Genomic DNA, 12,394 nt, shown 5'->3' with positions numbered 1-12,394 from the left:
AATCAGTTCTGGTGTCAAGCAAAAGGGTACGAACACGGGCACAAGAGGCCACATCTTGCCAAAGTAAGCCACAGTATGTAGAATTCCCCTCACTTTGTTCTCTGGTCGAAGCTGACCAGCCACCTGTACAAGAAGAGCAGTAAGAACAAGTGCAACCTACACAATGAGAAGGGTGCAAAAAAATGTCAAACAGTCACTCTGAGCAATGCAAACCTACAATACCTGAAAAGAAAAAAAATGTGGCGTAAAAGTATGCGTTTATTATTTTTTTATTGAAACTGCAAGCACGGCACTTGATGAACACCCATTAAATAACACAAACCAGGTAGTCAACACTGCTGACATGGTTTATATTGGCAACAAGCTGAGAACAGCCGTCTTGTACATTCCACTTTGTGGTGCTGTGGAATGCCTGCATATGTACAATGTGTAGGGGTGATGGAGAATTATATAAACATGATGAGTAGCTTGTCAGTTGGTTCATGGAACCCTGGTTGATATATACAGAGGAAGCAACCCGAGAGGTGCGTCCACCCACTACTGGCTGTCGCTGGATGAACTGCTGGAGGAGTCTGTCGACATCACCTCGACGTCTTCGTTCTCCTTGCTTTTGGCATCCATGCCAACAGAGTTGTGGTTGCTCGAGATGGGCGGCTTGATGTCGCCTCCAATCTGCCACGAGAACGACTGGCCCAGTGGGTTTTGGTCTGCAGGGAAGACGTATTCAAAACATTACTTGCTGCCGCCGTTCCACTTCTCGCTGCGATTTTAACCATAGCTACTAAATTTAAGGCAAAACAGTATGAGTCAGCTGCCACGGCTAACTTGACAGTAAAGCAATACCTCATTGTATCTTTTATTTTATTGTCATCATTATAACAGCCTAAAATCCACACCACTTGCAGGAAATTGATGGCAATATATAGCCATCGGTTGACACAATCGCAAATGCCAGCGTCGCAGTACCAACAATTATGTTTGATTACTCGGGAACATATACATATGTGCAATGTGGTAGAAATTGGTATGCTTTGAACATAAACCACTGCCATTTAGTATTGTAATTACCAAGCTGTTTTTTGCAGTTCCCGGAACCTGAGGCTCAATTGTACGCGTTTTTAAGGGGAACGTATATATTTTTCACCAAGCACACTGCCATCGCCTAGCGAGACAAAACAGAAAGCTTGAATCTGCCCAGGATTGCTGCCCCTGAATTTAACCACTGACGCTGATGCTATTCTAGCCCAATAGAAGTAACTGCTGGACATCCCACCCTAGGTCAATTATTGGACTTCACTTATGGATACTTACAGCTCCACCACAGGATACTAAGGGAGTAGGAATTTGAACATAAAGAAGGCGATAATTTAACTGACTCATCAAAGGTGAAAAACAGTACAGAATTAGAAAAATAAATTTACGTAACAAAGGTAAAGATGCAAAATACGAATGACTTCAAAGAGACCACAGCAACGATATTCACACCAATTCATTTCATACGTGTACACTGTCTCATCACCATGGCACAGCCACAAACGGCGCGAAAAACAAACGTCGAGTACGTCTGAAACTGCCAGTTTTCTCGGCAGCTTTCACAGTTTAGCAAATGAAAGCTAACCAAGAGTGCAGCTAAATTTTGGTGTTTGTAGTGCTTGTGAAGATGTGTTAATGCAGGAAAACAACTGTCCGAACAACGCAATTTGGTGCAGCCTTACCGTGATGGCGAGCCGCATTCAAATCTCCCAGGCTTCCCTGGGGCTGAAGAGGGGGGCCCGAGAGGGGCAGATCACTCAGGCGGCCAAGATACCCCTGCCGCATCTCTATATCGGTCGGGTAGGGCCGCCGGGGGTCACCTGAGAAAGCCACCAGGGAAGGTGTGGTCATGGAACGGCAGAGCCAAACGGGCATTGCGTCCCCTTACCTTGCTGCCAGTTGTGCGGTGCTGCCACGGCATTGCTGGCGCTGATGCGGTGGGCGTACTTGATGAGCTCTTCGGAAGAGACCGCCCGAGCGTTCGCCTTCTCTATGCTCTGCAGCTTCTGCTTGGCCTGGTAGATGGCGGTCGACTGAAATTGAGGCTGGTTTAGACGTCATCGTCGACACAGTTTCTTTTTACATCTTTTCTGGCCCTTTTCCACTTGTGCACCATTCTCTACAGCTCAGACACATGATGTGTTCAGAATGTCATGCAAAGCACAGCACTTTTGACTTTTGCTAGGCTTCAAAAATAAATGTATACAATGGGGGAGAGGGGGGGATTCAGCTTTATGCTTTTTTTTTTTTTTGCTCCAAACTTACTGTGGGACAGTGCATCAGAAGTGCATTTTATGTCAATTTTCTTGGTTATTTGTAGCTACATACCTCACTAAAAAGATCACCGCGTTAGGCGAAATAGTTGCGTGAAAAAATAGGCCTACATATATGATGCTTATGGACTGTGACATGGTAGCATAGCGTACCAACATGACAAAAATGAGCAGCTCCTGACCGCAGGAAGGGAACAATACTGAGAAAACATAACGGAGCAGTAAAACGTGGTAATGCCCGTCGGCATGGCCAATTCATTTAATAACCGACCCCGATTTTTCTTTTCTCGAGTTCTTCCTCCTTTTGTGCGAGAGGGGTGTTAGCGACCCTGACACCCGACACCCAAAGTACGCACCAGCAAATGTTCCGCTTCTTTGAGCTGCCACTGCAGCAAGTGAATGTCATGGTCTTGCTTTTCAACTTCCTCCTGAAGGCTGTTGATAGTCTTTTGGACTTCCGCTTGCCCCGCGGCTGAGAGCAAAGACATAACGGCCAACATGAGTGCTTGTAGAACGGCAGGAGCCCCAGGCGCCGGTATTTATTTCCGGACTTACCGACCACCAGCGTTTGTTTCAGTTCTTCGTCCTTGGCAACCAACAGTTCAGCAAGCTGGCTGTGCTCGGCCGCCGACAGTCGTTGATTTTTCGGAGCGATCAAGTTTTCAAACAGCTCTCTGAAACAAATGGCAGATTTTCAGAGAAGAGACGACGGAGACGCGCTGCGTGAAATCAAATTGTTGATTAGCGCTGCACGGCCCAAACAACTCGCGCATTTTTTTTAAAACCTTACAGCCGCCACATTTAATCTACTGTCACACTGTACTAATAGCCATTTGACGTTACATACTTGGCAATTATTTCAATATCGTCAACCAGCCGGAGCAGCTGCTCTCGAGTACTCTGGGGAGCTGCCATATTTGACTTTTTATGAAGCTTGCTCTGTAAAACCAGAGACGGTAAATACTTACGTTACTAGCACAATAAAATTTTTAAGTCAGTGTTCATAAAAATTTATAATTAAACAAAAGAATGGCTCAAAAAATAAATTTATTTGGTAATATCAAATGAATAGCCAAAGAAAAGCTACAAACGTGCTGTGAGGAGAAGCCGAGCTGCCGAGGTCGGGTCAACGCAGTAGACGAGTAAACACAGGCGGAAGTTTCCGATGCTTCACAGAAAACACATTTGACTCTGGGATCGATAAACTTGTGGGAACCATGAGTAGCGGTCTTCGCTATCAGGTTCCCGCGGCGACGCTTGGTTTCGACAGTTTCAAGAAAAAGGATTACAGGTGCGTAAAAGCAGATTTTAGTTATGTCGCGGCTAAACGCTACTACGACGTTGGTCTCCTGACGAAGTGTCACTCGCAGGCATTCGGACCCTGAGCCCTCAAAATATCGGGAGAACCGGGAAGATGGCCAAGCACACACTTCCAGAAAAGATCGAGAGGATGGTAATCCGGCACATAACTTCAGGCAGCCCCTGCCGGACATGTCAGACAGCTTCATGGCGAGGTATGATACGACTTTCTGTTCTGGTCGCGTAACTCTGCGCGGCCGATCGATGTTAAAGTGTTCTCTTTCCTGCCTAATTCCAGGAGGAGGCAGGAGAGAGAACGAATAGGAGCCCAGGGTGTCCGCAGCATGTGGGGGGAATCCCCGCAACGACCAGTGAAGTACGTTTGCAGTTTTGTCGTTTTATATTTTGATTGGCAGCGTTCACCTGCCGCGCTGTGTGACAGTCTGTTCCTAAAACTTTATTACTATGATTCCTTAGAGAATCTCTGGAAGCATGGGCGAGTTAGTGTGGCATAATTATTAGGATACTACTAATTATGCTAAAGTATGCTTGCGTGAAAGTGAGCATTACCATTTTACCAGAGGCCTTCGTCCAGCAGTGGACCTAAGTAGGCTGTTGATGATGATGATGCATTTTTTTATTTCATAACTTTTTTTTGCAGTTCAGATGACGATGAAGCAAGCAAGAAGAAAACTAGCACAGACTCGGCGGACGCCGAGAAAAGTGAGCTTTCACCAACTTTCCCTTATATCTGTTTCTAGTCCAAGTTTAAAGGAGCCATGAAGACAACATACAAGTTTGCTTTATTGGAAAGACGGCCTCTTTAAATAACAATCATGCCCCTTTTAACTCAAACTTCACTAAGATAAGCTATATAATGAGGAGAACAGAATGGGCATGGGATTCACCTGCACTGGAGTTATGACACACAGCGTGCTTGTGTGTCACAACTCCAAAATCAAATCAAACCCTGGACAGGGATCCAGCTCGAAAAGTGCATATTTTTTTTTTATAGCAGTAAGGATGGTGGGGTGAACAACAGAGGCTCCAAACCTACTCGTAAACATGTTCTTTGCTAGAAGAGTGCAGAATTGCCACCGGCCCATGCTATGAAACCTTGCCGTCTGCCATGCAGACGATTCTGACATGACACTGCTGGCAGGGATCCTTCATTACCCAATGTTTCACGAAATGATAACCATAACGAAATACGGCATGTACAGGTCCGGTCACTTATAAATAAACTGAGTGATTGCTGAGCAGCATAGCTGCACCATCTAGGACGGCCAACGGTAACCAAGTGTGTTTTGGCATTGCCTCTTAGCAGTTTTCCAGTTCCTGTTGGATTGCACAGTTTGGGGACTACGTGGAGTCAATATGCTAACTCCGTTTTAGGTATTTGCCTCTAATTGCTGAAGTCACGGAGCGTGTGAGGCAGTGGGACAATTGAAATTTGGGCTCAAATTGTTTAACTTCTTGGTGAATAAAGCATTGTTTGATGCCTGTCAAGTGCTGGGGGCACTATAAAACACAAAAACTATTGCATAAGAAAATGTTGTCTTTATGGCCCCTTTAAGGCTCAGCATTCACAGCTTTTAGGGCAGCGATGTAACTCCGAGCTCAATGCTGTTGCAGAGAGCAAGTCCAAGAAGCGCAAGCACAAGCACAGCCGGGAAGCCTCCTCCTCCTCCCACAAGAGCAAGAAGCGCAAGAAGGAGAAGAAGAAGCACAAGAAGAAGGAGTCCAAGAAGAAGACTAAGAAGCACCGCCGGCACAAGAGCAGCTCCTCCAGCTCGTCCAGTTCCTCGGACACGGAAGGCTCGGCCCACAAGAAACGGGGAGCCGGCGGGGACAGCGACTTCGAAATGTGGGTCGACAAACGAAGTGAGTGTTAGAAAGCATGGTGATATGACACCAATCGTATCTTGAAGAAGTTGTGGTGCATTCTGTTGAATCAAACTGAGATGTTGATGTTCTTTTTTATTTTTCTTTCTCTTAGAAGAAGATACTTCGGACAGTGAAGAAGACGTTATTGGTCCCGTTCCGAAGCAGCATGTTCAGCTAACTGTCAAAGAGTGAGTGTGTCGTGTTGTACTTACGATAGTAACAATACAGCACTCTTCTACAACTTTTGGAAGCAAATAAGTCATTGTTTAACTTGAATGACACTCGGTGAAGTTAATGTCTTACTTGTGTTTCTCGCCTAGGTACGGCAAGGCTTTGCTACCGGGAGAAGGTGCAGCAATGGCAGCGTATGTGGCTGAAGGAAAGCGGATTCCGAGGAGAGGTGAAATCGGCCTTACCAGCAATGAGATTGAGTCCTTCGAGTCCGTGGGATACGTCATGTCTGGCAGCAGGTACGGTCTTGAATGGTTTCTTAAAAGGGCTTACAAGTTATGCTTGGAACCACACACACACTAGCTAAATGTGAATTATGTTCTCCAAGTGTATCCTCCGGCCGAGCTATAGTCTTGAAGGAAGCTTTGGCATGTGGAATTTGTTGCAGTTTATTTGTTATTTGTTTAGAATACGTTACAAATTTGTGATGGAGCACTTGCGTGAAGGGGTAGCCGTAAATGCAGGGGAAAGGGGGAGTTATATTCGATCACTGCACTCTCTTCCTACATAGCAACTTTTCATGATGTATTGATATCAACTGAGGATTAGTAAGCCTTACTTGCAGTATTCCGCATTTTGTGGCAACTGGTGTTTCTTGAAGCTGGTAAGGCCAGAAGAAGCGACCAGTATTTATGTGATAAGACCATATTTTCCACCGTTATTTGTGACACTTGTAACATCGCTAACTGGGAAAGAAAATTGTAGCAGCTTGCTAAAAGATCATCGTTGGGGTATATCGATGTGTGTGTGTGTGCCAGGATACAAGCAATGCATCCGGCAAGTTAGATCTTACAACTGCTGCTGGAGTGCACCACTGCCTGATTTGTGAGAAAAATCAGGTTGAGAAATTATTGCTTGATTTGTTGATTTCTAAATAAAACTTTTTACTGCCGAACAAACGACAGGGAAGCCGCAAACATCCCAGTCTTGCTTGGTGTTAAGCAAAGTTTGGTTTTCAAATACAATATTGGATTCTATGAAATATTTTAACAAAAGCTACGGCGTGCTATTGGGCTCAATTGGTTCTTGCTCTGCAGTGGCAGAATAAATGTAGATCCTGGAGATATTCGGAAAATTATTGCACTACTGGATAAGTTAGGTCTGCATATCACCTTCCTTTGTTTGTTTTATAAGTCGATTTTTCTTTTGTTTCTGTTATCATAAAGCCTTAGAGTGTGCGCAATATAATATATATAACAATGTGTTTCTGTTTTCCCTGTTTTGCTTTTTTCTTCCAATAGGCATCGGCGCATGGAAGCTGTGCGTCTGCGTAAAGAAAACCAGATTTACAGTGCTGACGAGAAGAGAGCCTTGGCTATGTTCAACCGAGAAGAGCGTCAGAAGAGGGAAACAAAGATTCTGTCCCAGTTCAAAGAGGTCATTAAGGCCAAATTGCACAGTGACAGGTGAAGATATGTGGGTGGCCTTGGGGCATCAGGCAAGCTTTTCGCTGTACATGATTTCTGTGGTTGTCACATGGATGACATAAAATCCACTGCTGGCAGTTGCCACCAGCTTTTTGTAATTTTTCGCTCATATTTAATAAGGAACAATCTCCAATATTGGAGCACACTAGTATGTACAATAAACCACTTCCATGCAGTGAAGTGCTGTCTTGTGTATGTTTTTTCGTGTGACTACGCGTACGGCACACACATCTAAAAAAAAAAAAAAAGAAATTGTTTGCACCATGGTTCGCAAAGGGTTTCTCCTACCTTTTACTTTCGCCTGTGCCACGGGGATCTCTGGAGTCTTCATTTTGCGGATCTCTATTCCGAAACTAAACTTTCTTTTTGGCTGCTTGCTTTCTTTTTTTCAACACGCGCAACGTCGTATTTCATTGCAGCTTCTACGTATGACGAAATTACTGAAAAGCAGTTTGTGGCCGCGTAAAGCAACGTTATTGGTTCTATAAACGTTGGCGTGAAGGGTGCACTGCGGCTATCTTAGCGCAGTTCTAATTTATGCTCACAACCATGAAATTGTTTTGGTTGGGCTAGGTTTCTCCAGTTTCGCGTGCGTACGGTGCGTTATGTATCGGCCTCGCCACGACACTTCTGAAAAGAACGAAAATTCGTTCTGATTTTTGCTGTCTGAGTGTCGACGGGTTTCCCGGAAGTGATGTAAAACGCAGCTTGCTGGTGAAGTGTGCTGAAGTGCGACGTGAGCGCGGGAACTACGATCGCATGACGAAGCTACTACTGCACTTCCTCTTCGTTCCGAAACCGTAGCTCGTGCGGAATGCGATGCAGCTGCTCGACGCGATGGGTTTCAGGCGGGCGCGATTCAAGATGCAAGTGTCGTCCATATACGTCTTCGCTTGCCTGCTCGTGCTCGCAGTTGGTAAGTTTGCGTGCATGACTTCGCGACTGCAATTCGTATTTAGCCTTCCTGTTACCCGTGTGCGAGCGTTAATTTTTCGAACATTTATTTTTTGTAGACTTGCGGTAGAAAGGAACTACAGTAACTGGCATAGCTACGTTCCTGTCACGCACTTGTGCACTTGTTTGTGGAGCAACCCTCCGAACCCTGGCTCTAAAAATGCAAAGCTTGTGTGGGGGCTAGTTGGTTAATTCTGCGTAACAGTGGAACAAAAGGAGCTACGCAGCGCGCATTCTCGAGTCCATTGTTCCATAAAGCCGGGTCGAGGTTCGGCGATAGAGTTGCCCCGCGGTCAACAGGATGACGGCGACGGGACAGGTGTTCGGCAACAGCCAGCAGCGGAACAAGCGGGCCGCTAGGGTGGGTTGCATTGATTGGCTGCGGTCGGGGATCGCGGTGGTCGTTCCCTCCACCCTAATCAATGAAGTGAAGGTCCCTAGCTCTTTGGAATTCAGCGCGGCTTGCCCGATCCTCGCCTCAAGGACATGCTGCCTGTTTCTCGTCCCCTCCTGGCCAGTTGGGCTCGCCTATCGGCAGCTTTTGCGCTCGGGCCCCGCTGCTGCTGCTCTGACGTCTCCAGAAAAGCCATCCTCGCCGTTGAGCGGTGAGGACGAGCCAGTTGCGTAAGTGTGCATCCTTTTTTTTCCCCCTTTGTGGTACGAGCCCCCGTAGCGAGAAGGAATATTTCATACCTTGTGGAACTTTGTCTACGAATCCTGTCATCATGACCCAACTTCCTTCCCTTCTCCTTTTTTTCCCTTACCAAATGGGCTCTTACCCCCCTTTCTCGGTAAATTTCTCAGTGTATTACATTTGTAGTACGATAGTACGCGGTGTTCAGGCCACGAACGCACGCAGAGGTTCTTTTATAGTAAAGAAAGGAAACACAAGCGAAAAAACAAAACATTGAAGCTCTATGGTTTTCGGTAATTTTCTGCTGTCACGGCTAGCAAAAACGAGTGCAGAGCAGATTTTGTACACATTTGTGATTCATACAGGTGAACAGTACTGGAAGAAAATGCAAGGGTAGTAAACATACATGATGTTGTGTGATGCTATTGTGAACACATTTAATTTTTTTACCATCCAAAGCACTTGTAATTTCGTGTTCAGATTTTGCACACAGTTCGTATTTTATAAGCTGATTTATCTAAAATGAACTTGACGACAGCACTGCTTATAGTTACTTATTCACATACGAATAAAAACTTTTTTTGCCTATTGGACTAGAAAACACCCGATGAGCACTTTGAAAGCCTGCGCAGAGCAGAAAAGGTGATTTACAGCATCCTCTTAGCGCATTACGTTACATGGTAATTTTTTTTTCAATTAGTTGCAAGATAACTATTTTCTTACACTTTAAAATTCATACTCCCGACAGGCTCAAAAATACGCTTTGCCATTAAAATTGTGTTCGGCTGCTAAAAACCTTTTAGAAAATGCTCTTTAAATGTGTGAAAGCTTATTTGGCAGTGTTGGGACGTCTTGATTGTACGATTCGGGGAATATTCATGAAACATTTGCCAGAGTTGTACCATAAGTCTTCATGTAAGAACATGTTTTCTCTGGTTTCAGTTTATGTGTTGTAGGCTGTAAGCTGAAATCTTGAACTAGAGAAAGCATAGTTTGTGCTGCACTTGTCAGAATTGGCCTAGACTTTAGCTTAGTGTAGTTATTTTATATCGTCAACATGAAAGGGCCCAAATTAGCACTATAAGCTTAACACACAAGGTTAACACTAAGCACGAAAATGCATTACAGCAGGGGTCAGCAGGTCGCATGCGTGGGGCAATAATATGCGGCCTCCTGCACATTGTCAGAACCCACACCACTCCCCCTGTCACTCCCTATCTGCAGGCCAACGTGCCAGTTTTGACCTCAAATGGGGTTAGACGAGAGACAAGAACAGTTGAGTTTGTCCCCCATCTTCACACTTATCCAGGTTATTGTAAATTACAGTGAACTCCTGTTAAGACGAACTTGAAGGGACCGTGACAATTTGTTTGTCTTATCAGAAGCCCTCCCAAAAAAAGAATCGGCCACACGCCCAGATGCATGCAAATATCTTGCTTCAAGACGATGAATGAAGTAGTCTTACATTGGAGGAATAAGACAAAAAATTATTTGTTTGAGTGCGCAACTTGATAGAAGACTGTCTTGAAGCGCTCTTTCCTGGTTTTATCCAGTCCAATTGGCAACAGAGAGCGTACACCTGCTACCTCATGTGACAACGCAGCATAAACAGAGAGGGAACTTCTCGCCTTCACGGCGGTGACCCGGTGGGGCTCACAACGCGAACAGTTGCGAACTCACGTGATTCCACTGAGAAATGGCATTGGTCAGGAGAGCTGCTACATTCGCAAACAGAAAGTCTCTGCCGTCGCTTCTTTTTTACTTTTTTAACCTTCTGGTTTCATGCCTCTCTCCTCCAGAGCAGAGCAGCTGCAAAACTCACCCTCGCTCTTTTTTTTTTCTTTGCTTCGCTGCTGGCTCCGCAGGTTGAAGGGTGGGAGAAGTATCCGCCTGTCTTTTTTTCTCGCTCCCTCCCTTCTCCCGTGGCGCAAATCCGCTTCGCGCTGTGGTTTTCTTTTACTTTTGTTTCCCTCTGGTTGCCTGAGGGCCCCACCGCACACCGCCAAGACTGCCATGTTCGCTGCCCAGAATGGCCAGCAGTGGGGGTTCGTCTTAACCGAAGAGCACTTGCAAGGCTGTTCATCTCAAGTGGACATTTTTTGCAATGGGTCTATGTAAAGCCAAACAAACATTCCCACGTTGTTTGGCATAAGTGAGAATTCGTCTTAACTGAGTTCACTGTATTGTCAAATATTATCGTTAATTCGCTGAATTTTTCTGTTTGCCTGCAAAGCCTCTCTCCCACCCCCCCACCCTATTTGTTGTCCTGCCCTCCACCCCAAAAGGTTGCCAACCCCTGCATTACAGAAACGTTATCATTGGCACGTGGCAGTGTATTTGCCCCATATACCCGCCGCGGTGGCTCAGTGGCTAAGGCGTTGCGCTGCTGAGCACGAGGTCGCGGGTTCGATTCCCGGCCGCGGCGGTCGCTTTTCTGATGGAGGCGAAAAGCAAAAACGCCCGTGTGTACGAGATTTCGGCGCACGATAAAGATCCCCAGGTGGTCAAAATTAATCCGGAGCCCTCCACTACGGCGCGCCTCATCGCCTGCGTTGCGTCGGCGCGTTAAAACCCTACAATCAATCTATTTGCCCCATATAACTACGAAGGCTGTCCACTGCAACCTACAACCTAAGAGTAAATGTGCGTTGCTGTTCCTACATGTTTTTAAAAATTTTCCTGACAGCGCCGCTGCCAGGAAGCTGCCTTCTATGAAGGCGGCTGACACCAACTCTGTTATCAAAGACGGGCCCATAGTCCCAATGGAACAGAAGCTGCTGGATCTGGAAGCTCGCATTCAGAAGCTTGAGAAGAATGCACCAAAGACATTTCCGTTGGTGAAACAGCTGGACTACAGAGAGAAGAAGCGTATTCTGGTATGTGATGGGATATAGACACATGGCAATATGTTTTGCTCTACTTTGGGCTTCGAAGTCATCTGAAAAAGCAGAAATGCATGCAGGTCAGTCTTCATCTGATTAATGAAGTGCAAATAAAAAGGCACAGGGACCTTAAGCACATAGGTTTGCTGCGATACACACTACGGTAGTTATGCCCTGTAACCCAGATGGCCACAGAATGCGCCATAAGCTTTTTTTTTTTCTTTTTTTTAAGGAGTACTGGCACAAAATTTTTGGGGCTCTTTTTGCTTATTTGTGTGTTGCCAAATCACTGCTAGGGTAAAGTGCATGTTCAATAGACTCGTCAAAAAAATTCGTTTATGTGTACCATGGATGCTTTCATAATTCATTGCTGTTCCCAGGTTGCTGGTGGTGCCGGCTTTGTGGGGAGCCACCTGGTGGACTACCTTATGCAACAGGGCCACCAAGTTACCGTGGTGGACAACTTCTTCACTGGCAGCAAGCGCAACATCGAGCACTGGCTAGGCCACCAGAATTTCGAGCTCATTCACCACGACATTGTCAGCCCACTGTACATTGAAGGTGGGTGACATGAATAATTTTGCAAAACCTGCTTGGAGGAACTCTGACATCTGCAGAGAGTTACTTGGTTTAAGAAAACATTTCTTTGGCTACCTGCATGTGATGACTAGAGACCGGATTTTAGGCAAATGCTTATTTTGTTCCTTGCGCACTATTTTTATATATGAGCTTGAATTACAGGTTGAAATGGCTTTTGTGGTGTTTTTATAGTTC

At 45.6% G+C, this 12,394-nt stretch overlaps 3 protein-coding genes across 7 annotated transcripts in view; 2 read left to right on the top strand and 1 right to left on the bottom strand.

Annotated features, from left to right (window-relative positions):
* Positions 1-253: 253 nt before the first annotated feature.
* Positions 254-3,264, bottom strand: Med4 (mediator complex subunit 4). Its single transcript, XM_077699133.1, has 6 exons — positions 3,154-3,264; positions 2,862-2,980; positions 2,663-2,778; positions 1,922-2,066; positions 1,716-1,853; positions 254-707 (listed from the first exon to the last, which is right to left on the bottom strand). Exons 1-6 carry the CDS (start codon positions 3,219-3,221, stop codon positions 538-540), a joined length of 756 nt encoding a protein of 251 aa, XP_077555259.1. The 5' UTR covers positions 3,222-3,264; the 3' UTR covers positions 254-537.
* Positions 3,265-3,401: 137 nt separating this feature from the next.
* Positions 3,402-7,330, top strand: LOC144169785 (uncharacterized). Of its 2 annotated transcripts, none has more exons than XM_077699129.1 (8): positions 3,402-3,597; positions 3,677-3,820; positions 3,904-3,981; positions 4,267-4,328; positions 5,241-5,489; positions 5,608-5,680; positions 5,813-5,962; positions 6,965-7,330. In XM_077699129.1, exons 1-8 carry the CDS (start codon positions 3,524-3,526, stop codon positions 7,131-7,133), a joined length of 999 nt encoding a protein of 332 aa, XP_077555255.1. In that variant the 5' UTR covers positions 3,402-3,523; the 3' UTR covers positions 7,134-7,330. The 2 variants fall into 2 exon arrangements, with proteins under 2 accessions (XP_077555255.1, XP_077555254.1); XM_077699128.1 differs by having other exon boundaries at positions 5,605-5,680.
* A 370-nt stretch (positions 7,331-7,700) lies between these two features.
* Uxs (UDP-xylose synthase) overlaps positions 7,701-12,394 on the top strand; it is a 54,108-nt gene continuing 49,414 nt past the window's right edge. For 2 of the 4 annotated variants that reach the window (XM_077699126.1, XM_077699124.1), the window contains exons 1-4: positions 7,701-8,066; positions 8,623-8,728; positions 11,425-11,614; positions 12,001-12,181. In XM_077699126.1, coding sequence (XP_077555252.1) covers positions 7,970-8,066; positions 8,623-8,728; positions 11,425-11,614; positions 12,001-12,181 — 574 coding nt within the window. In that variant the 5' untranslated portion in view covers positions 7,701-7,969. The remainder of the gene's footprint in view (positions 8,067-8,622; positions 8,729-11,424; positions 11,615-12,000; positions 12,182-12,394) is intronic. The other 2 variants (XM_077699125.1, XM_077699127.1) reach the window with 2 other exon arrangements.

The sequence above is a fragment of the Haemaphysalis longicornis genome, unplaced genomic scaffold (genome assembly GCF_048455015.1).
Source record: "Haemaphysalis longicornis isolate Haplotype H1 unplaced genomic scaffold, Haemaphysalis longicornis Haplotype H1 scaffold_2, whole genome shotgun sequence".
NCBI classification, from domain to species: Eukaryota; Metazoa; Arthropoda; class Arachnida; order Ixodida; family Ixodidae; genus Haemaphysalis; species Haemaphysalis longicornis.
Note: the sequence above shows the minus strand (reverse complement) of the source record. Positions and strands in the feature narration are given on the sequence as shown.

Bases quoted from the DNA above. Each gene is read 5' to 3' on its own strand.
- Med4 (XM_077699133.1), bottom strand. From the start codon at position 3,221: ATGGCAGCTCCCCAGAGTACTCGAGAGCAGCTGCTCCGGCTGGTTGAC. The intron at 2,981-3,153 runs GTATGTAACGTC...CATTTGTTTCAG, and splicing joins GATATTGAAATAATTGCCAA to AGAGCTGTTTGAAAACTTGA. The intron at 2,067-2,662 runs GTGCGTACTTTG...CCTCAATTTCAG, and splicing joins AAGAAGCGGAACATTTGCTG to TCGACCGCCATCTACCAGGC.
- LOC144169785 (XM_077699128.1), top strand. From the start codon at position 3,524: ATGAGTAGCGGTCTTCGCTATCAGGTTCCCGCGGCGACGCTTGGTTTC. The intron at 3,598-3,676 runs GTGCGTAAAAGC...TGTCACTCGCAG, and splicing joins TTCAAGAAAAAGGATTACAG to GCATTCGGACCCTGAGCCCT. The intron at 5,963-6,964 runs GTACGGTCTTGA...TTCTTCCAATAG, and splicing joins TACGTCATGTCTGGCAGCAG to GCATCGGCGCATGGAAGCTG.